The sequence below is a fragment of the Scyliorhinus torazame genome, chromosome 5 (genome assembly GCF_047496885.1).
Source record: "Scyliorhinus torazame isolate Kashiwa2021f chromosome 5, sScyTor2.1, whole genome shotgun sequence".
In the NCBI taxonomy this organism is placed as follows: domain Eukaryota; kingdom Metazoa; phylum Chordata; class Chondrichthyes; order Carcharhiniformes; family Scyliorhinidae; genus Scyliorhinus; species Scyliorhinus torazame.
The window spans coordinates 126826197-126850658 of record NC_092711.1 but is presented as its reverse complement, the minus strand read 5'-3'; the positions used below and the strand labels follow the sequence as shown (position 1 = coordinate 126850658).

The following is a 24462-nucleotide window of genomic DNA, read 5'->3' as shown; positions in this document are numbered from 1 at the left end:
TCTGAATTCTCCCTCTGTGTACCCGAACAGGCGACTAGGGGATTTTTACAGTAACTTCATTGCTGTGTTAATGTAAGCTTACTTGTAACACTTAAGATTATTACTTAACCTGCATATCTGTGGACTCCACAAAGAGGCCGGAATTGAACCTGAGTCCCTGGTGCTGTGAGGCAGCAGTGCTAACCACTGTGCCACCATGCCACCCTAGACAAACAACAGAAATTAAAAGGGAAAACAAGGGGCAGACAGGAATTACGAAGAGGATCCTTACAATGTCCAAAAGGTTAGGTGGGGTTACAGGGGAGCGGGCATGGGCCTAGGTAGGGTGGTCTTTCTGAGAGTCGGTGCAGAGTGATTCCTTTCCCTTCAATTCCTGCAAGTCAACAATTGAAGCCCAGACTGAGAAAACAAATAGAAAGTTAGGGGAAAAGTGTTTTACTCACAGTTGTTGCTCACAGGAGGAAGTATCAGTCTGTGCAGCTCAATTTTCATTTACACAAAGCCCGCGCTGATTGACAGGAGGACCAGAGTCCTTCCGGTCCTCCAACACTTCCTATTGGTCAATATCGCAACATGCAGCTCAGGGGATAACCCGCACATGCGCAGCTTCCCCTCTCCCTTGGACATGCGCAGTGCGGCTCATGGTGGAGAGAGAGGGGGGAGGGCGAACACCCGAGCGGCTTTTCGTTCTGGCCGGAGCCGGCCGCCGGTTGCGTGGAAACCGTGTCCGAGATAGGTGGGGGCGGGGCCCGGCCTGCGCATTGAAACCTGGAAACGTCACCACGGAGCAGAGTGATTCCTATTGGCTGATTCAGGCAGGATGCCATTGTGACGCCACAATACGGAAGATGAACAATGAAATTGTCTCCTTTCAGCAACGTCTGTGGGGAAATCATTGTTTCCCCCTTTCCATTTCTCTTCTCATTCTGGGGTCAAATTGGTGACTAAACTCTTAACTTCCTCTGGTAGCCACAGTCGACTAGCCTTTTTGGGTTCATGTGTATTGAAGGAATGTAAACAATGTAATAATTATGTAGTCTATACATCGCCTGTGTACCATCACACCTCTTTTAAAGTATTTCCCCAATCCACCACAGCTAATTTGTCCTTTATACGTTCATAATTTCCTTTGTTCAAATTTAATACCCTGGCTGCAGATTGAAATATCTCACATTCAAGCATAATGTAAGTCTATCATAATCTGATGTGGAGATGCCGGTGTTGGACTGGGGTGAGCACAGTACGAAGTTTTACAACACCAGGTTAAAGTCCAACAGGTTTGTTTCGATGTCACTAGCTTTCGGAGCGCTGCTCCTTCCTCAGATGAATGAAGAGGTATGTTCCAGAAACACATATATAGACAAATTCAAAGATGCCAAACAATGCTTGGAAAGCGACCATTAGCAGGTGATTAAATCTTTACAGATCCAGAGATGGGGTAACCCCAGGTTAAAGAGGTCTCGGCACTCTACACCAGCTTCCCCCATGATGACGGCATTGCTGCAACAGCCTCAGTACTCAACACCGACAACTGCCAATCTCCAGATGCAATTCTGCAACTCATCCGCTTCATTCTGGATCACAACCTCTTCATCTTCGACAACAAGTTCTTCATCCAGACGCACGGAACAGCCATGGGGACCAAATTCGCACCCCAATACGCCAACATCATCGTGCACAAGTTTGAACAGTACCTACTCACCGCACAGGACCTTCAACCGACGTTATACACCAGATACATCGATGACATTTTTTTCCTTTGGACCCACAGCGAAGAATCACTGAAACGACTACACGATGACATTAATAAGTTCCATCCAACCATCAGACTCACCATTGACTACTCTCCAAAATCAGTTGCATTCTTGGACACACTCGTCTCCATCAAGGACGGTCACCTCAGCACTTTGCTTTACCGCAAACCCACGGAGAACCTCACGATGCTCCACTTCTCCAGCTTCAACCCTAAACACATTAAAGAAGCCATCCCCTATGGACAAGCGCTCCGTATACACAGGATCTGTTCAGACGAGGAGGAGCGTAACAGACAGCTACAGACGTTGAAAGATGCCCTCGTACGAACGGGATATGGCACTCGACTCATCGATCGACAGTTCCAACGCGCCACAGCGAAAAACCGCACCAACCTCCTCAAAAGACAAACATGGGACACAACCGACAGAATACCCTTCGTCGTCCAGTACTTCCCCGGAGCGGAGAAACTACGACATCTTCTTCACAGCCTTCAACACGTCATTGATGACGATGAACATCTTGCCAAGGTCATCCCCACACCCCCACTACTTGCCTTCAAACAACCGCACAACCTCAAACGAACCATTGTTTGCAGCAAACTACCCAGTCTTCAGAACAGTGACCACGACACCACACAACGCTGCCTTGGCAATCTCTGCAAGACGTGCCAGATCATCGACATGGATACCACTATTACACGTGAGAACACGACCCACCAGGTACGCGGTACATACTTGTGCGACTCGGCCAACGTTGTCTACCTCATACGCTGCAGGAAAGGATGTCCTGAAGCGTGGTACATTGGCGAGACCATGCAGACGCTGCGACAACGAATCACCAGGCAGGAATGTTCCCTTCCAGTCAGGGAACACTTCAGCAGTCAAGGGCATTCAGACTCTGATCTCCGGGTAAGCGTTCTCCAAGGCGGCCTTCAGGACGCATGACAACGCAGAATCGCCGAGCAGAAGCTTATAGCCAAGTTCCGCACACATGAGTGCGGCCTCAACCGGGACCTGGGATTCATGTCGCATTACATTCATCCCCCACCATCTGGCCTGCGAAATCCTACCAACTGTCCTGGCTTGATACAATTCACACCTCTTTAACCTGGGGTTACCCCATCTCTGGATCTGTAAAGATTTAATCACCTGCTAATGGTCGTATTCCAAGCATTGTTTGGCATCTTTGAATTTGTCTATATATGTGTTTCTGGAACATACCTCTTCATTCACCTGAGGAAGGAGCAGCGCTCCGAAAGCTAGTGACATCGAAACAAACCTGTTGGACTTTAACCGGGTGTTGTAAAACTTCGTACTATCATAATCTGGTCACACATCTCTAAAGGTTCTTTTACGGCAAGATTATCAATTAACACTTTATCATTACATAATACTCGATCTAAAACACCCTGTTCTCTAGTCTGTTCCTCAATAAGGTAGTGTGCCTCAACGACTACCAACCGGTGGCTCTGACATCTGTCATCATGAAATGTTTTGAATGGCTAGTCATGGGACAGATCAATGCCAGCCTCCCAGACGGTCTCGATCCATTGCAGCACCCCTATCGCCGCAACCGGCCCACAGCAGATGCTATCTCCTTGGCCCTGCAATCAACACTCGAACACCTCGACAACAAGGGCACCTATGTCAGATGTGTTCATGGACTACAGCTCCGCCTTCAACACCATTATCGCGACAAGACCAGTAACCAAATACTGCAATCTTGGACTTGACCCCTTCCTGTGCAGCTGGATCCTTGACTTCCTCACCAACAGACCACAATCTGTCAGGATAGGTAATAGCACCTCCTCCACAAGAGTCCTCAACACCAGGGCCCCGTGAGGATGTGTGCTCAGTCCTCTTCTGTACTCCCTATACACACACAACTGTCTGGCAAGATATAACTCCAATTCGATCTTTAAGTTTGCGGATGATACGACTGTGGTGGATCGTATCTCAAATAACGACGAGTCAGACAACAGAAGGGAGATAGATCACTTGGTTGCATGGTGTATCGAAAACAACCTCTCTCTAAATGTTGGAAAGACCAAGGAACTGATCATCGACTTCAGGAAGTGTAGTACGACCCCCCCCCCCTTTATCTACATCAGTGGCTCTGAAGTGGAGATGGTCGATAGCCTGGGAGTCACCATCACCAACAGTCTGTCCTGGTCCACCCATGATGATGCAACAGTCAAGAAAGCCCCACAATGTCTCTACTTCCTATGGAAGCTAAAGAAATTCGGCATGTCTGCATTGACTCCCACAAACATCTGCCATAGAGAGTATCCTATCCGGCTGCATCACAGCTTGGTATGGCAACTGCTCGGTCCAAGATCACATGAAAATATAGTGTGGTGAACTCAGCCCAACACATCACACAAGCGTGCCACCCGCACATTGATTCTGTCTACACCTCCCACTGCCTCAAAAAGGCAGACAGCATTGTCAGAGACCCCTCCCACCCAGGCTTTGCCCTCTTCCAGACCATTCCATCAGGAAGAAGATACAGAAGTCTGAAGACCTGCACATCCAGATATAGGAACACTTTCTTCCCACAGCTATAAGACTCTCAACGACTCTCCCTCGGACTCATCCGTTCCCTGTAAGAATACTATTCACGGTGCCCTATGCTGCTCTTGCTCATGTATTTGCTTTGTTTGGCCCATGTTCCGCACTGTATCCAATCATTATTTATCAATGTAACATTTGTCAATGTACTCTGTGAATTATTCTTTTTGTCTACTGCGTACATACTGTGTATGTTCCCTTGGCTGCAGAAAAATACTTTTCACTGTACTTTGGTACATGTGACAATGAATCAATCAATCAAACTCTGGCCCCATCTGCCCTCTCAGTTGGGTGTAAAAGTTCCCATGATGTTATTCCAAAGAGCAGGGGAGTTCTCCCTGGTTTACTGCTTAATATTTATCCCTCAATAGACATTATTGCACAGCACTAAGGACCTGGGTTCGATCCCAGCCCCGGGTCACTGTCTGTGTGAAGTTTGCACATTGAGATTAATGTCTATCACAAGTCATCAATGAAGTGAATTATAAAGCATATTCTCACCTCGAATTATATAAATTTGGTAAAATGGTACAGAAAGGATTATCAAATACTTTATTTGGATTTCAGCCCCAGGGAGGAGGGAGGGTGTGTGGGACGGGATTTACAGCTTTGGGGAAAGAGAGAAAAAAATGTTCCCCAGAAACTGGAATCGTCTGTTCTGAATTTCTATCCTGTTCTGTTACAGGCCATCAGGAGAGCACTTTCAGACTGGAAACACAAATCAAATATCACATCAGGCACTGACAGTGTCATTCGGTTAATCAGGACCTGAATATCTTCAGACTATGATTGTGGAATGAGAAAGTTTCCTTTGTGGGAAAATATTTCAAGCATCAGTGTGACTGGAAAAGCACCGAGACAAACACACATCTGAGTGAGTGTGTTCCAGTGAACTGACTGTGGAAAGAGCTTTAACCAGTTACACAGTCTGGAAAAACACCTCACCATTCACTGCCGGGAGAAACCATACATGTGTTGTGTGTGTGGCCGAGCTTCAACTGATTGTCTAAAGAGGAGAGGCACAAAGACACTGACTCCATGGAGATACCATGGAAACATTGAGATTGTGGAAGTTAACTGTTCGGCAGTTTAGTGAGAATCAGGTCAAAGGGTGAGTTTCACAAACAAGATGATTTCTGCGAGAGCATGATGGAAGATAACAGAAAAGGAGGGGAAAGATGTGAGTTCAGAACTTGGGCAAGAAAGGACTTTAGAGGCAGTTTTACGGAGTGGTTTAGTAGAAGAGGAGGAGCAAGGATTTTCACAGTAACTTCATTGCAGTGTTAATGTAAGCTTACTTGTGACAATCATAATGATTATTAGAATCAATAGAATCAGATTGTTTCAATGGGTGGGATTTTCCAGCCCTTACCGCTGGTTGGATCTTCCAGACCCACCAACCGCCTTGCGGCGGGGTCCCATGCGGCAGGACGGCTGAACCATGCAAAAGGCCGTAGACTTTGACAGGACTGGAAGATCCCGCCTGTGGCCAATGGGAAGCCACAGGAGAACCGGAAAACCCTGCCCAATCTGAGTGACAAAGAAGCTCCATGAGCTCGTCACATTTGTTTGGGGTGAGGATGGAGGAGACAGGGGAGAGGGAGAACTTAGGTTAGAGATATTAAAAAGACTCAACACACAGTATTTAACACGAATAATTGGCCGCAGAAAAATACTTTTCACTGTACTTCAGTGCATGTGACAATAAATCAAAATCAAATCAAATGAATGGCCTACTTCTATTCCTTTTTTAAAAAATTTAGAATACCCAATTCATTTTTCCAATTAAGGGGCAATTTAGCGTGGCCAATCCACCTACCCTGCACATCTCTGGGTTGTGGGGGCGAGACCCACGCAAACACGGGGAGAATGTTCAAACTCCACACGGACAGTGACCCAGGGCTGGGATCGAACCTGAGACCTCGGTGCCATGAGGCTGCAGTGCTAACCACTGCGCCACCGTGCTGCCCTAGCCTACTTCTATTCCTATGGAATATTCATTGTTTTATAGAATGATACAGCAGAGATTGAAACCATTCGGCCTAATATACCAGTGGTGGCTCTTTGAAACATCCATCCAATTAATTCCACAATCAGGCTGGCTGAGCCAGAACAATGAATATCTGCTGTAGTAATCCGAGAGTTTAATGGATGCAGTTGGACACTTCTGAGGCGCTCGCACCTTTGTGGAGAAAATGATTGGCCAGTATATTAAGCTGATTTAAAAGCTCACTGAAGTCAAAACAGAAAATTCTGGAAAAGCTCAGGCAGCATCTGTGGTCAGAGAAACAGAGTTAATGTTTCAAGTCTAATATGACCCATCTTTGAAACTGAACAGTCTTTTGACCTTTATTCTGACATTAAAACTTCCTGTAATTTCTTTCTTTATCACAACCATTGCAAGTCCGCTTGCAAAGATGATGGAAGTCAAAGACAGTGGATAAAAATGGAGTAGCGAGGGGGAGCGTCAGAAAATACAAATTGCTGGTCATGAGGCCAGAGGAGCACAGTGAGGGGCTGCAAGGGGAAGAAGGCAGATTGTATGCCCAAGAGTCTGCTATCTTCAGATGACAGTGTGTAGTCCCTGAGGAGACTCTGCCTATCAAGGCAAGTGGTCCGGACATTTGCGCTCTGGTCTACAATGAACGGATGCCTCATGCTTCTTATAGAAGCCCCTCCCTGCAGCGGAGAGAAGGAAAGACCTTCAAAAGGAACTAACTTGTTTCAGCGATATTAAAAAGACTCAACGCACTATAATTAACACAAACTAATTTGACTTGATTTTTATTCTGAATTTAATTGCTTCTAACTGGGTTGGAGCTTATGAACATCAGCAGCAACTGACCCCAATTAACATGTTTCAGTCCATGATGTGATTACCAGAAAAATCCAATCACTGAAGTCACTTGTGAACTTGCTGGTGCATCAGCAGTTTGGATAACTGAGTGAATCTCCGCCTACACTCGGAGCAGGTGAACGGCTTCTCCCCTGTGTGAACTCACAGCTGTAGTGAGGTGAGAAGATCGTCTGAACTCAGTTCTACAGCGTGAACATGTTAATGGGACATCAGTTACCAGAATTTTTAAAAAACTCCTCACAGTCTGGATATTTAAATGGTCTTTCCCCAGTGTGAACTCACTGATGTCTCCGCAGATTGGAGGAATGAGCAAATCCCTTCTCACAGTGGAAGCAGGTGAACAGCCTCTCTCCAGCAAATGTTGGTGTGGCTGCAAGTGGTATGAGTGTGGAAGCCCTTTCCCACACTGGTAGCAGGTGAATGGTCTCTCCCTAGTGTGAGTGCACTGATGGATTTTCAACTTGGATGGGTAATCGAATCCCTTTCCACAGTCTCGCCATTCCCATGGTTTCTCCCCAGTGTGACGGCATTTATGTGCTGACAGGCCAGATGATTGGCTGAAGCCTCGTCCACACACATTGGCTAGCTGGAAGAAGACAAAGGGTGGTGGTTGATGGGAAATGTTCAGCCTGGAGTCCAGTTACTAGTGGTATACCACAAAGATCTGTTTTGGGGCCACTGCTGTTTGTCATTTTTATAAATGACCTGGAGGAGGGCGTAGAAGGATGGGTGAGTAAATTTGCAGATGACACTAAAGTCGGTGGAGTTGTGGACAGTGCGGAAGGATGTTACAAGTTACAGAGGGACATAGATAAGCTGCAGCGCTGGGCTGAGAGGTGGCAAATGGAGTTTAATGCAGAAAAGTGTGAAGTGATTCATTTTGGAAGGAATAACAGGAAGACTGAGTACTGGGCTAATGGTAAGATTCTTGGCAGTGTGGATGAGCAGATATCTTGGTGTCCATGTACATAGATCCCTGAAAGTTGCCACCCAGGTTGAGAGGGTTGTTAAGAAGGCGTACGGTGTGTTAGCTTTTATTGGTAGAGGGATTGAGTTTAGGAGTCATGAGGTCATGTTGCAGCTATACAACACTCTGGTGCGGCCGCATTTGGAGTATTGCGTGCAATTCTGGTCGCCGTATTATAGGAAGGATGTGGAAGCATTGGAAAGGGTGCAGAGGAAATTTACCAGAATGTTGCCTGGTATGGAGGGAAGATCTTATGAGGAAAGGCTGAGGGACCTGAGGCTGTTTTCGTTAGAGAGAAGGTTAAGTAAGAGGTGACTTAATTGAGGCATACAAGATGATCTGAGGATTGGATAGGGTGGACAGGGAGAGCCTTTTTCCTCGGATGGTGATGTCTAGCACGAGGGGACATACCTTTAAATTGAGGGGAGATAGATATAAGACAGATGTCAGAGGTAGGTTCTTTACTCAGAGAGTAGTAAGGGCCTGGAATGCCCTGCCTGCAACAGTAGTGGACTCGCCAACACTAAGGACATTCAAATGGTCATTGGATAGACATATGGACGATAAAGGAATAGTGTAGATGCGCTTTAGAGTGGTTTCACAGGTCTGCGCAACATCGAGGGCCGAAGAGCCTGTACTGCGCTGTAATGTTCTATGTTCTATATACGGTTTCTCTCCACTGTGAATGGTGCTTTTTCCTTCTATGTTCAAAATCTGATGATATTCAGTTTCTGATAAATTGGGTGAGTGTTAGATGCTGATATGATGTTTAGTTTGTGTTTCCTAACTGCCATTCCTCTCTTTCCAAGACCAACTACATTAACACCTATAACTGAGCTGGAGTTATTTTTCAATTAAGCAGAAACAGACTCAGATGAACATGGTTCAATCCTGAATATGATTACCAGCAAATTCCAATCACAAGTTACTTATGAATTCGCTGGTGTTTCAGCAGGTTGGATGACTGAGTGAATCCCTTCCCACACAGGGAGCAGGTGAATGGCCTCTCCCCGGTGTGAATATATCGATGTGAAAGTAGGTGGGATGATTGAGTGAATTCCTTCCCACACTGGGAGCAGGTGAATGGCCTCTCCCCAGTGTGAACTCGTTGGTGTCTCAGCAGATTGGCTGAGTGAGCAAATCTCTTCCCACACTGGGAGCAGGTGAATGGCCTCTCCCCAGTGTGACTGCGTCGATGAGTTTCTAGCTGGGATGGATAATTGAATCCCTTCTCACAGTCCCCATATTTCCATGGCATCTTCCTGTCGTGACTGCAATTATGTTCCAAAAGGCCAGATGACTGGTTGAAGTCTTGTCCACACACAGAACACGTGAACGGTTTCTCCCCACTGTGATCCGTGCTTTTTTCTTCCATGTTCAAATTACAATGATGTTCAGGTTACAATAAATCGGCCGACTCCATCAGATTCTGATATCATTTTCCGTTTCAGTTTCCTGACTGCAAATCCTCCTCTTCTAACACCCTATGAAATTGATTTGAAACAGAAAAAAGGGAGTGAGAGAGAAACCACAAAACACAAAGGCAGGTTGTGAAATTGAGCTGAATGAATCTGGTCATTTGTGGGGCCGACACTAGGAAAAAGTGACCATGAAAACCGCTGGACTGTCATAAAACCCCAACTGGTTCACTGATGTCCTTCAGGGCAGGGAATCTGCCAAACTGGAGTCCCACTCACTCACCCATCACCCCTGTGCTCATTGACCTACATTGGGCCCTGGTTAAGCCACATCTCAATGTAACATTCACATCCTTGTTTGCAAATCTTGCTCTATTCTATTTTCAGCTGCACAGATGTTTAAATCTTTAACCACAGATTAAACAGAAACACTTACATTCAGTTCCTGATGAACTGAGTGACTGTCAGATTTTGAAGTGAATCTTGGTTGAGTTTTCTGAGGGAGGGGGAGAGTGAGAGAGATAAAGAAGGGATTTTATAAGTCGATAACTGGTAGCCCTCACCCTCCATGGGCATTTTGAGAGTCACACTAGCTCCAGAGACATGTAACCCCTCACAGGTAACAGAGCAGAGCACTAAAAGCTCAAAATTGTTGATAAATGCTCAGAAATACTGAGCTGTGAAGCAGTTTCATTGTTTCCAATATTAAAATGTCCCACTGTAGCCTGCAGCTGGAAAGATATCAGCAGCTCTGGAGTTGGAGGAAAAATCTCCCAGTTGAGGAAATATCTGGGGAACGGGGGGGGGGGGGGATGTCACCATGCAAGTGTTGGTGTGTGATGACATCACAGTCAGGAAGACAGAACATCTGGATCTGTGCAAACCAGTGATCACCACACAGTATGGAGGATGTGATGGTCCTTGAGAGAGTGCAGGGGAGACTTCCCAGAATAGTTCCAGGAATGAGGGATTTTAGATTTTAGTTGCAATGTAAGGTTGGAGAAACTGCGGTTATTCTCCTTGGAGCAAAGGAGAATGATAGAGGTACAAGTTTCTGATTGGTCTCAGTAAAATAGCTAAAGAAACGTTGCTCCTCCCAGCTGATTGTAAAAGGATTTCAGGACACAGATTTAAGATCTTGAGCAAGATCTACAGGGTGATATGAGGAAGAAATTTTAGTGAGTGGTAATGACTTGGAACTCAATGCTTACGCTGAAAGTGCAATAATATCCAGGTCCTGATGAATCGAGTGATGCTGTAGGAGTTTGATGTCAGGTTTCGCTTGTGTGTCCTGTCTGCAAATCTGCTTCTAATATGAATATGAAAGTAACAAAAGCCATCTATGTCAGTCCAAACAAGTAATTCAGGAAAAAAGTAAACCTATTCTTGGTTTGAATTTGCTTTGCGTAAATCCTCCCTTTCTGACCCCTTGTAAAAGAAGTTTCCAAAATTCATCACTGTTAGTCCAGGATAGAAATTCACAACATTCTCTCCTCCTGCTCCCTGGACCAGGATGACCGCTCATACTCCCAGCTGCACTTTGCCCCTCGTTGTCATCACCAGTCCCTTGATTCGAGGATGATGTTTACTCAGGGTTGAGAGTTTTTGACATGGTTCTTGAAGTGACTAGACACAGTCATAGATCTTTATGGAGGAGGATAGCCCAAGAGGTAGTGAGAACTGAAAAACAGGATGTCTTTCTCTTCTTTTCCTTCTCTGCCTCAACAACAAGACATTGGGTCTCAAAGGCTAATGCAAATTGATGATTGTCTTCATTCTGAACAATGGGTAACAAACTCCTCCCAAAACACTCCTCCTTCAAAACATCCCAAAAGACGTGCTGTTAGGTGAACTGGACATTCTGAATTCTCTCTCTGTGTACCCAAAGAGGCGCCGGAATGTGGCGACTAGAGGATTTTCACATAACTTCATTGTAGTGTTAATGTGAGCCTACTTGTGACAATAAGGATTATTTAAAAAAAAAACATTGCCTCCAACAAAGATGGCGGCTCCGCTTTCCCCCAATAAAGATGTAAGAAATAAAGTTGTAAGACTTCTTACTGTGCTCACCCCAGTCCACATCATCCCCAATAAAGATGGCGGCCGTTCATGCAGGCCTAACATGAGGAGCTGCTCGGTACAAACTGGATCCAGTAAGCTCTTTTCCAAGATTTGCGGCTCACACAACATTTTTACGCAGTGTTTCTGCCCACCGCGCGCTTCTTCGCTCCATCCACACCGTCAATCGCCTCTTACCGATTTTAGAACTCAACAAGGAGCTGTGGTCCATTACCATTACGCACACTGCGCATGCATCAATCAAGCCCAGGCCCACCCCTCATTCACTCCGATTGGTTGGAGGACCAGCCGCTCGGTCAGTCCTCCATTCCCGCCTCTCCTCTTCCTAATGGCCGGGAGACGCCGTCAATCACCCGGGCATTGTGATGGTTACAGATGGTGAGAGCGGCCAAAGGCCGCTGATTGTCCAATAATAACAGTGAGAGTCTCAGTGGGACATTACACAGCATCTCAGACAATAATACTGGAGATGGGGCCCAGAGGATCAACAGCAAAGGATTCACTCACTGAGAGTAACAAACACAGTTCACAAGTTCATAAGATATAGGAGCAGAATTAGGCCATTTGAAAATGAAATGAAAATTGCTTATTGTCACAAGTAGGCTTCAAATGAAGTTACTGTGAAAAACCCCTAGTCGCCACATTCTGCGCCTGTTCGGGGATACTGGTACGGGAATTGAACCGTGCTGCTGGCCTGCCTTGGTCTGCTTTAAAAGTTAGCTCTTTAGCCCTGTGCTAAATGAGTCCCTGAGGTGAGTTAGGCGAGGCTGGGGATCCTGGGGAGTGGCCAGGCACCACGGGGGTGCCTGGCCACAACTGTTTCTGGGTTGAACTGTGCTCCCTCTTGGGAGGGGTGTTCTTTCTCTCTCTCTCTCTCTCTCTGTTCCGCCATGCCCCATATCGGTGTGTCCTTTCCAGGGGTCTGTGCTTCTCATTTTGGGTGCCTTTCTGCTGATGTGGTGATGGTGGGTGTGTGCTGGCTTGAAATCTGGTGGTTTTGTTTTCTTGTTGATTATTCATTGGCTATTGTTTTATAATAATAACCTTTATTGTCACAAGTAGGCTTACATTAACTGCAATGATGTTACTCTGAAAATCCCCAAGTCGCCACACTCCGGCGCCTGTTCACATACACAGAGGGAGAATTCAGAATGTCCAGTTTTGGTGTATTGTGGATATTTTTACTGTATTGCTGATTGTTTTGTATTCAGCTCTGTTCATGTGTAATATGGAGTTGTTAATAAACTAATATATCTGTATTCACCCATGCAGAGAATTCTGGGTAGCATGGTCCACCATTTAAATAGAAGAAAAAAGAAAGATGATGTCTCAAAATCATAGAAAGCACAAAACAACTAACATAATTCACTCCTATTCCACATCAGTGTCAGACAAAATTAATATATTAATTGCAATCAAGTACTTTGACTTAAATCCTTCAGTTTATCAATTGAAACATGTTTCTTTAACTGCATTTCTGAATTCAGATTCATGTCCTCATTGTTTTCCTCCTCTGAGCCTCTGAACTCCATCAGACAGAATAATGTAGGAGAGTGGACACCGATTGTCCTGGGAAACAACAGCAAGAGGAGCTCAGAGGCCAGAAGGACAAGGGAGCAGTGAGGTCTGTCACCAGACTTGAGGCTGGAACCTGAGTTGCTCAGTCAAGTGAGTGAATGTCTTTTTGTAATTAGTGTCACAAGTAGGCTTACACTGCAATGAAGTTACTGTTGAGATACGCTGAGGCAGAATTCAGAATGTTCATTTCACCTAACCTGTGGACTGTGGGGGGAAACCGGAGCACCCGGAGGAAATCCACGCAGACATGGGAAGAATGTGCAGACTCCGCACAGACAGTGACCCAAGCCGGGAATTGAACCAGGGTCCAACAATTTATATTTTAAGAATGTCTTCCATCAACTAAACAGTTTGCTATTTGTCAGTACTTTAATTTCCTGAAGCTCCTGTTTTGAGTTTCCGAGTGAGGTTTAAAGGCCTTTCATCTTCCTCTCTGCATATCGATATTCATTGAGGATACATAAATTGTTCTCCCCATGTCTGTGTGGGTTTCACCTCCAAAACCCAAAGATGTGCAGAGTAGGTGGATTGGCCACGCTAAAAAGGATACACAAATTGATTTCCCTCTCATTAGATATCTATTTTCCAATATTAGATGGATAGGGTTTCCCACATCGATGCTACGACCAAGAAAGCAAAACAGCGCCTATACTTCCTCAGGAAACTGTGGAAATCCAGCATGTCCACATTGACTCTGAACGGTTTTTACAAACATCCTATCTGGCTGCATCACAGGACATGTGTTCTGATTTTTTTTTCCAATTAAGGGGCAATTTAGCCTGGCCAATCCACCTAATCTGCACATCTTTGGGTTGTGGGGGTCAAAACCACACAGACATGGGGAGTATGTGCAAACTCCACACGGACAGTGACCCAGGGCCTGGATTCGAACCCAAGACCTCAGTGCCTTAGTCCCAGTGCTAACTATTGTGCCACATGCCGCCCCATGATTTGATCTATTGTCACATGTACCAAAGTACAGTGAAATGTGTTTTTCTGCGGCCGAGGGAACGTATCCAGTACGTACATAGTAGACAAAAAGAATAATCAACAGAGAACATTGACAAATTGTACATCGACAAACAGTGATTGGTTACAATGCGGAACAAGGGGCCAAACAAAGCAAATACATGAGCAAGAGCACAATAGGGCGTCATGAATAGTGTTCTTAAAGGGAACAGATCAGTCTGAGGGGGAGTCGTTGAGGAGTCTTGTAGCTGTGGGGAAGAAGCTGTTCCTATGTCTGGATGTGCGGATCTTCAGACTTCTGCACCTTCTGCCTGATGGAAGGGTCTGGACGAAAGCAATGCCTCTGATAATGCTGTCTGCCTTCCTGAGGCAGCGGGAGGTGTATATAGAATCAATGTGGGGGTGGCAAGCTTGTGTGATGCATTGGGCTGAGTTCACCACACTCTGCAGCTTCTTGCGATCTTGGACCGAGCAGTTGCCATACCAGGCTGTGATGCAGCCGGATAGGATGCTCTCTATCGCACATCTGTAGAAGTTTGTGAGAGTCGATGCAGACATGGCAAATTTCTTTAGCTTCCGTAGGAAGGAGAGACATTGTAGGGCTTTCTTGACTGTTGCATCAACGTGAGTGGACCAGGACAGACTGTTGATCATGGTGACCTCCAGGAACTTCAAGCTATCGACCATCTCCACTTCAGAGCCATTGATGCAGATGGGAGTGTGTGTCGTGTTATGCTTCCTGAAGTCGATCATCAGTTCCTTGGTCTTTCCGACATTTAGAGAGAGGCTGTTTTCAGTACACCATGCAATCAAGTCATTTATCTCCCTCCTGTGTCTGATTCGTCGTTGTTCGAGATAGGGCCCACCACAGTCGTATCATCCGCAAACTTAGATTGAGTTGGAGTTAAATCTTGCCACATAGTCATGTGTGTATAGGGAATACAGTAGAGGACAGAGCACACATCCTTGCAGGCCCCTGGTGTTGAGGACTATTGTGGAGGAGATGCTGTTGCCTATCCTGACAGATTGCAGTCTGTGGTGAGGAAGTCGAGGATCCAGCTGCACAGGGAAGGGTCAAGTACAAGATTGTGGAGTTTGGTTATTAGTCTTGTCAGGATAATGGTGTTGAAGGCGGAGCTGTAGTTGATGAACAGCAGTCTTACATAGGTTTCCTTGTCGTCGAGGTGTTTGAGTGTTGATTGTAGAGCCAGGGAGATAGCATCTGCTGTGTACCGGTTGCGGTGATAGGCAAACTGCAGTGGATCGAGACTGTCTGGGAGGCTGGCAGTGATCCGCCTCATGACTAGCCAATCAAAGCATTTCATGATAACAGATGTCAGGGCCACCGGTCGGTAGTGGTTGAGGCAGGCTACCTTGTTCTTCTTTGGTACCGGTATTATGGTGGTCTTCTTGAAGGAGGTGGGAACCTCAGAGTGGAGGAGTGAGGTGTTGAAGATATCTGCGAATACACTCGCCAGCTGGTCTGTGCAGGCTCTGAGTGCTCGCCCATGGACTCCGGCAACTGTAGCAGCTGCTCAGCCCAAGACCATCAGAAACTATAGAGAGCCATGAACACAACCCAGTCCATCACGCAAACCTGCCTCCCATCCCTTGACTCTGTCTACATGCCCCGCTGCCTTGGGAATGTGGGCAGCATAATCAAAGACTCCTCCCATCGGGCAGGAAATACAAAGCTCTGAGAGCTCACATTAACAAATTCAAAAACAGCTTTGTGCACGCTGTTACCAGACTCCTGAATGACCCTCTTATGGACTGATCTGATCTTTCCACGAACTTCTTGACTGAGTAGTACTACACCCCGTATGCTTCACCGATGTCTGTGTCTATGTATTTACATTGTGTATCTGTTGTATGTCATCTATTTTTCATCGGATAAAAGCAAATTATTGTGGATGCTGGAATCTGCGACAAAAGAGAAAATGCTGGGAAATCTCAGCAGGTCTGGCAGCATTTGTAGGGAGAGAAAAGAGCTAACGTCTCGAGTCTGATGACTCTTTGTCAAAGCTAACAGACAGAGAAAGTGGGAAATATTTATACTGTGGAATGAGAATGAAAGATGAGTCATAGCCACAGAAACCCAGGGAAACCGGGTGCTAATAGCTACAGAATCCAAGGGAAAAGAGTGCTAATGGCAGTCCCCAGAGAGAACAAAAGATATGAAAGGTCAAACAGCAGAGAAGCTAATATCAGAGAATGAACTGTAAATGTGGGGGGAGGGGAAGGGGGAAGCAAAGAGGAGAAAGTTTAAGGAAAGGTGGATAAGATTGGGGGGGGGGATTAAATGTATATTAAAGAAAGAAAGAAATGGTAAAAGACAGTTAAAATGAAATGGGATGAAAACAAATGGGTCGAGGTGGGGTAGAGCTGATCATCTGAAGTTGTTGAATTCGATGTTGAGACGGAAGGCTAAAGCAGGCCTAACGAGAAGATGACTGGTTCCTCCAGTTTGCGTTGAGCTTCACTGGAACATTGCAGCAGGCCAAGAACAGACATGTGGGCATGGGAGCAGGATCATTTGTTAAAATGGCAAGCAACGGGAAGGTCAGGGTCCTGAATGCGCACAGACCGAAGATGCTCAGCAAAGCGATCACCCAGTCTGCGTTTGGTCTCTCCGATATAGAGGAGACCACTCTATTTTTCATCGATGGAATGATCTGTCTGGATTGTATGCAGTCAGTACTTTTCATTGTACCTCAGTACATGTGATAATAAATCCAAATAATTAATCTGCACTCCCCTTCATTCTGGTTTATAACTGAGGGCCTGCTCACTTAGATTTTTTAAAAAATTCAGAGTACCCAATTATTATTTTATTTATTTTTTCCAATTAAGGGGCTAAATTGCGTGGTGATTCTACCTAACCAGCACATCTTTGGTTGTGCGGGTGAAAACCACGCAGACATGGGGAAAATGTGCAAACTCCACCTGGACAGTGACCCACGGCTGGCTTCCAAACCCATGTCCTCAGCGCCTTAGTCCCAGTGCTAACCACTGTGCCACATGCCGCCGTTGGATTTATGTATGATTTTTATCCCACCCGCCCAATCTTCACAGCACAGGAAACAAAAATCTCTATTCACTAATTGGGATGATCAATGGCGCGTTTATTGCCCGGCATCCCCCGCGATGATGAATGTCCCCTATCTCCACCGCAGGACGGCAGTGCGCAGGCGCACTGCCTGGGGCTAGTTGAGCATGTGCAGTGTCTGATGGCGTCTGGGAAAGAGACGCTTCTTTGTCTCCTGGGCAGCGGCTAAGGATGTGGAAATCTGGAAGAAGCCATAGAGCCGACTCTGGAGAGAGAGAGTTTGTAAACACCGCGTGAAGGCCCTAAGCCAGGAATACGTACGTGTAAGTCCTGCGTTTGCAGCGTCGGGTCTTTTTCCCGATAACAGGCCCAGTTTAACGGCCGCCATCTTGATTCAAATGGAGCGGTGCGCATGCGCGAGTGCGATGACGTCTGTAATGGGCGGGGCTTCATAGTCTGTTCCCGGCCAGGTCCGAGTGCCCGAAGAAACTTGCCACTCCAGGCTGCAGTCTTCCTCGGCTTGATTCATTTAGTTGTCTGGTTAAAAGGATGGTCACTTTCCTAATGTTCACAACTAAAAGGTTGGTTTCCCCAGGATATGCCTGGGTCTGCAGTGTGCAGAGTCTGCACGTTCTCCCCGTGTCTGCGAGGGTTTCCTCCGGGTGCTCCGGTTTCCTCCCACAAGCCCCGAAAGACGTGCTGTTGGGTGAATTGGACATTCTGAATTCTCCCTCTGTGACCCGGACAGGCTCCGGAATGTGGCGACTGGGGGATTTTCCCAATAACTTCATTGCAGCGTTAATGTAAGCCTGCTTGTTACACAAATAAAGAATATGATGTTCTGAAGATTTGTCTTTGGATTTCTCTCCCACAGGGAGCAGCAAAGTCTGGGAGTCATGGAATATATTCAAACATGGGTTCAACAGATATTTGATGCCCAATGGAGTAGAGGGTTCAGGCAGGAAAATAGAGTGAAAGCTGAGATGAGGAGGGATTTCTTCACTCGAGAATATGGTGAAGCTTTGGAATTCTCTATCCCAGAAGAATGTGGAGCCTCAGTCATCAGATATGTTCAAGAATTCTTGATCTGGGAGATATTGAGGGATATGGGGATCGTGTGGGAAAATGGTGCCGAGATAGATCAGCCAAGGCTCTCATTGAATGGTTGAGCAGACTCGGTGGGTCGGATGGCTACTCTTACTCCGATTATAATCTCTGTGTCCTGGTCAGGAAGCAGTGAGCTGAGCTTGGATCTGTCAATCAACATGAATCAGCACCTTCGGGAGAATTGGGAGGGTGAATATTAGATACAGCAGAGTGAGAATGGAGGGAGATTGTGTGGGATGGAGATTTACAGCTTTTAGAGAACGAGAGAGGAAATAATGTCCCATAGGAACTCTAATTGTCTGTTCTGAATTTCTATCCTGTACTAACAATGATGACTTTTGTAAATTGATTTTAAAGGATCTTGGAAGACGAAGAATTATAGACGGCAATCTCAAACACCACGTCTCGATGTGACAAACTCACTCGATTCCTTCTGATCTGAATATCATCGAGCTCTGATTATCATCGGCGAGAAGGAGAAATGTTTGTCTGATCTGTCATCTTCAAAAAAATTTTAACGTGAATGTGACTGGAAAAGCTCCGAGACCCGCACAACACACCCGAGTGAGAGTGTTCCAGTGAACTGACTGTGGAAAGAGCTTTAACCAATTACACAGCCTGAAAAAACATCACACCATTCAGAGTGAGGAGAGACAGTGTACATGTTCTGTGTGTCGATGAGCCTTCCACTGATTGTCCAATCTGGAGAGATACGAGGAGACCCAAAACATGGAGAAACCGTGGAAATGTGCGGACTGTGGAAAGACATACAGATTCCCATCTCAGCTGGAGGTTCATCGACGCAGTCACACTGGGGAGAGGCCGTTCACCTGCTCTCAGTGTAGGAAGGGATACAGATTCCCATGTGAGCTGGAGATTCATCAACACAGTCACACTGGGGAGAGGCCGTTCATTTGCTCTCCGTGTGGGCAGGGATTCACTCGGTTATCCAACCTGAAGCGACACGAGCGTGTTCACGCCGGGGAGAAGCCATTTACCTGCTCTCCGTGTGGGAAGGCATTAACTGATTTATCCAGCCTGCAGTCACACCAGCAAATTCACAGTGGGGAGAAGCCATTCACCTGCTCTCAGTGTGGGGAGGGATGCATTGATTCATCCAGCCTGCTGAAACATCAGCAAATTCACACTGGGGAAAGGCGATTCACCTGCTCTCAGTGTGGGAAGGGATTCATGAATTCATCCACCTTGCTGAAACATCAGCGAATTCACACTGGGGAGAGGCCGTTCAACTGCTCACAGTGTGGGAAGGGATTCATTGATTCATCCGCCCTGCGGCAACATCAGCGAATTCACACTGGGGAGAGGCCATTCAGCTGCTCTCAGTGTGGGAAGGGATTCCGTGATTTATCCAACCTGCGGATCCATCAGCGAGTTCACACTGGTGAGCGCCCGTTCACCTGCTCTCTGTGTGGGAAGGGATTCACTCAGTCATCCAGCCTGCAGACACACCAACGAGTGCACACTGGGAAGAAGCTGTTCCCCTGCTTTCAGTGTGGGGAGAGATTCTGTGATTTATCCAGTCTGCAGACACACCAGCGAATTCACACTGGGGAGAAGCCATTCACCTGCTCTCAGTGTGGGAAGGGATTTATTGATCCATCCATCCTGCAGAGACATCAGCGAATTCACACTGGGGAGAAGCCATTCACCTGCTCCCTCTGTGGGAATGGATTCACACAGTTATCCAGTCTGCAGACACACCAGCAGGTTCACACTGGAGAGAGGCCATTCACCTGCTCTTAGTGTGGGAAGGGATTACGTAGAAACATAGAAAATAGGAGCAGGAAGAGACCATTTGGCCCTTTGCACCTGCTACACCATTGATTATGATCATGGTTTATCATCCAACTCAATTGCTTAATCCCGCTTTCCCCCCCATATGACCTGGCTTGGGTCACTGTCTGTGGGGAGTCTGCACGTTCTCCACGCGTCTGTATGTGGGTTTACTCCGGGTGCTCCGGTTTGCTCCCACAGTCCAAAGATGTGCAGGTCAGGTGGATTGGCCATCCCAAATTGCCCCTTAGTGTCCAAAAAGGTTAGATTGGGTTACGGGGATAGAGTGCAGGTATGGGCTAGGTAGTGTGATCTTTCCATGGGCCTGTACAGACTCGATGGGCCGAATGACCTCCTTCTGCACTGTAAATTCTATGATCTATTCTATGATCCCCTTCGCCCTAAGTGCTAAATCTAACTGCTTCTTGAAAACATACAATGTATTGGCCTCAACTATTTCCTGTGGTAACAAATTCCACAGGCTCACCACTCTGGGTGAAGAAATTTCTCCTCATCTCTGTCCTAAATGGTCTACCCTGTATCCTCAGACTGCGACCTCTGGTTCTGTACACTCCCACCCTCTGGAAAATCTTTCCTGCATCTACCCTGTCAAGCCCTGTTAGAATATTATCGGTTTCTGTGAGATCCCCCATTCTTCTGAACTCCAGCGAATACAATCCTAACTGATTCAATCTCTCATACGTCAGTCGCACCATCCCAGCAATCAGTCTGGTAAACCTTCGCTGCGCTCCCTCTAGAGCAAGAACATCCTTCCTCAGATAAGGAGACCAAAACTGCACACAATATTCCAGGTATGGCCTCACCAAGGCCCTGTCTAATTACAGCAAGATATCCCTGCTCCTGTACTCTAATCCACTCGCAATGAAGGCTAGCATAGCATTTGCCTTATTTACCGCCGACTGTAGCTGCATTCTTTCCTTCAGTGACTGGTGTACGAGGATGCCCAGGTCTCGTTGCACATTCCCCCTCTCCCAATCTATGGCCGTTCAGATGATAAGTTTGCAACCGATTACAGGGATTGGATTGTGCTCTTCTTGTTTCTATTCTCAATTGCATCCAAGACTGCATTTTGTTCATTCTGTTGGTCAATGGGGATGGTCAGAGGGTTTCTTTCTGCTGGACTGGCCGGTCTCACGACTTCGCCTCCAGTGGGCTAATTCTCTCTGAGCCTTCTTGCGAATATCTGGTTTCACATTTCACAAGGAGTGAAAGGGGGTTTGGAGGTTCGAAGATGTTTCATTACCATTTCTGTTTGGAAACCCCCCCAAATCATGCCACATTGCCATGAAGATGGGCTATGGTGGTTAGATGGTTCTTTTGTTTAATTTATCTTGGTGCTTCTCACAGAAGAAAACTATCAGGGTATGAGGGGCAAGTTGTCTGAGGTGCACTGGGAAACTACATTAAGTAGTATGATAGGAGACAGGCAATCACTAATATTTAAGGAATTATTACAGATTTGCATGGGGATCGGTTGGCTGGTTTGAGCTGGGTGGCACCAACAGCACAGGTTAAATTCCCATACTGGCTGAGGTTAGCCATGGTCTGTGTCAGTATTTATGCTCCACATGATCCTCCACCCACCCCTCTACATCTCCCCCCCCCATCAGCATCTCCTATTCTTTCTCCCTTATGTATCTAGCTTTACGTTCAATGTATTCCTGCTGTTCACCTCAACCACTCGCTGTGGTCGTGAGTTCCACATTCTCACCAATCGCTGGATACTGAAATTCCTCTTGGATTATTAAATCCCTTCATAATCTTCAAGATTTCCATCAGGTCACCCATCAATCTTCTCTTTTCCAGAACAAAGCAACCCCAGCCTTTCCTGAGTGTTAAATGCTCTCAGTTCTGTATATTATGAATCTTTGTTGCACCTTATCCAGTGTCTCTATTTCCTTTTTCTAAATGGAGATCGCCAATGTTGACAGAGCTCCCAGTGTAGTCTGACCCTAGTTCTAAACAAGTTGGACATTTCCTCCGTGCTTTTCAATTCTATCCCTCTGGAATGGAACCCGATATATGGGCCCCACACTTTAGGAAAGATGTGAAGTTCGTAGAGAGGGTGTAAAGAACATTTACAATAATAATTTTTATTATTGTCACAGGTAGGCTTACATTAACAGTGCAATGAGGTTACTGTGAAAATCCTCCAGTCGTCACACTCCGGCGCCTGTTCGGGTACACCCAGGGAGAATTCAGAATGTCCAATTCAGCTCACAAGCACATCTTTCGAGACTTGTGGGAGGAAACTGGAGCACCCGGAGGAAACCCACACAGACACGGGGAGAATGTGCAGACTCAGCACAAACAGTGACCCAAACCAGGAATCGAATCTGGGACCCTGGTGCTGTGAAGCAACAGTGCTAACCATTGTGCTAGAGTGGCACCTGGGATAAGGGACTCCAGTCAGTTGGAGTGACTGGAGCAGCTGAATTTCTCTCCTGAGATCACAGGAACTGCAGGATGGGGAATGGGGCCGTTCAGCCCTTTGAGACCATTTTGACTCTGTGTGGATCAAGCCAGTCTGTCCATTGCCCCGTTCTATCCCCAAATCTGTGCAGGTTTATTTCTCGCAGTAACCGTCCAATTTCTGATTGAAATCCTTCCCTCAACTTTGCATCTCCTACTCTCAGAGGCAGTAGGTTCCAGGTTGTTACCACTCCCTTTACATGTACACAAGGCTGCGAGAGGAGTTTATTTGGCCCATTTTCCCCGTGCCAGCTCTTTGTTCAGCGACCCATTTAATCCCAGAGTGCGACTATTTTGTTTTCTTTTTCAGAATGTACCAAATTCCCTTTTGGAAGTTACAGTCCAATGAGGCTCGAGCACAATTTATAGACGGCACATTTCAAATCACAGCAACTCGCTGTGTTTTACAACAAATAATTGTGCATATGGTGTGTCTGGAATTTCACAGAGTATTCAAAATGGTGTCAATGACGTGGTTATTGCACAAAATTAAGACTCAATCTTTATCAATGATTCTGGTGGGGATATCGAGTGTAATGTATCCTAGTATGCGGACAATTAGAACAAATCTACATTTCTATAAAACCTCACTCCCACTGGACCTCCTGAAATGTTTTAAAGCCAATGGAGTACTTCAGAAACATATTCACTGTTGTAATGTAGGAAGCTGTAAGTACGCGTGTTTTAAAATTGTTATTTTCATAGTGTATTCACTGTCATTAGTAACAAGGTCAAGGAAGCCCTTTTATACCTCGAACACGTGGCTTCCTGCAGCCATTTTGTCTTCTGTACCGTTCCTATATAAACTATGTATTGATTTCATAGCAAAAAACAATAATTAAATTCATGATTATTCAGTAGTGAACATTGATTATCATTAGTGAATTGGCGTATTGGGTAATTATTTTGTAAAGACTAGATCTTGATTTAAAAAGATAAACAGTATCAACCAAAATGTTTCCAGAAACTGCAGAGCTATCAGTATTTGTTTGAAAAAATAAATTCCTTGTAATTTTGAGAAGTTACAGGTCATCATATTCTGCCAAGACTATGTGGGCCAGGCAGTGGAGTAATGGTATTGTTACTGGGCTAGTAATCCAGAGACCCAGGTTAATGCTCTGGGGATCTGGGATCGAATCTGCCTGTGATAGATAATGAAATTGAATAAAAGTCTCAAATGAAAAGTCTAATAATTGTTGTAAAAACCCACCTGGGTCACTAATGTCCTTTAGGAGATATGCTCTCTGCGTGGCCTGGCCTTCACGTGACTCCAGATCCACAGCAATGTTGTGGTTGATTTGTAAGTGCCCTCTGAAATAGCCTCACAAGACACGCAGTTCAAGGGCAATTGGAATGAGCAGTAAATGCTGGTACAGCCAGTGATGCCCACCTCCCATGAATGAATAATTTTTAAGGCGGCTCATTGTTCAATTTGAAGACGAGTAAGAAACTGTCTCTTTTATTGGATTTGATTTATTGTCATGTGTACCGAGGTACAGTGAAAAGTATTGTTCTGCGTACAGTCCAGATAGATTGTTCCATACATGAAAAAACAAAGTGCGGATCTTGGCAGTTTGCTCAGTTTACAAAAGAATTTAATGGCTTTGTGGACACAGATTAACATTTTAATCACCATCTAAAACATTTCTAACGGTAATGTGTGCTCATATAGACAGACACAAACAATACTGTAACTGAATTAGAGGAAATGTCAGAGATTTAACTAAACAACCTTGATCAATTCGACCTTAATGATAGAGAAACAGGAAAAGCCACTCAGGGAGATGAGGAAATCCAGGCTCAGTGCGGATTTGCTGTCACCCCTC

General features: G+C 45.8%; 2 protein-coding genes and 1 long non-coding RNA gene across 5 annotated transcripts; 2 read left to right on the top strand and 1 right to left on the bottom strand.

The window, feature by feature from the left end:
* The first annotated feature begins 1482 nt into the window (after positions 1–1482).
* LOC140421819 (uncharacterized) lies at positions 1483–6240 on the top strand. The gene is made up of 2 exons (XM_072506755.1): positions 1483–4359; positions 5011–6240. Exon 1 carries the CDS (start codon positions 1635–1637, stop codon positions 2697–2699), a length of 1065 nt encoding a protein of 354 aa, XP_072362856.1. The 5' UTR covers positions 1483–1634; the 3' UTR covers positions 2700–4359; positions 5011–6240.
* An 842-nt stretch (positions 6241–7082) lies between these two features.
* Positions 7083–17653, bottom strand: LOC140421857 (uncharacterized). 2 transcript variants are annotated; one of them, XR_011947131.1, is made up of 3 exons: positions 17564–17653; positions 10779–10876; positions 7083–9633 (listed from the first exon to the last, which is right to left on the bottom strand). It is a non-coding gene; the product is annotated as an uncharacterized lncRNA (long non-coding RNA). The 2 variants fall into 2 exon arrangements; XR_011947132.1 differs by lacking the exon at positions 17564–17653 and adding an exon at positions 11638–11866.
* LOC140421825 (uncharacterized) lies at positions 17398–23496 on the top strand. Of its 2 annotated transcripts, none has more exons than XM_072506780.1 (2): positions 17398–17559; positions 18707–23496. In XM_072506780.1, the coding sequence occupies exon 2, from the start codon at positions 19079–19081 to the stop codon at positions 20111–20113; it is 1035 nt and encodes a 344-aa protein (XP_072362881.1). In that variant the 5' UTR covers positions 17398–17559; positions 18707–19078; the 3' UTR covers positions 20114–23496. The 2 variants fall into 2 exon arrangements, with proteins under 2 accessions (XP_072362881.1, XP_072362880.1); XM_072506779.1 differs by having other exon boundaries at positions 17398–17565.
* The last annotated feature ends 966 nt before the right edge of the window (positions 23497–24462 follow it).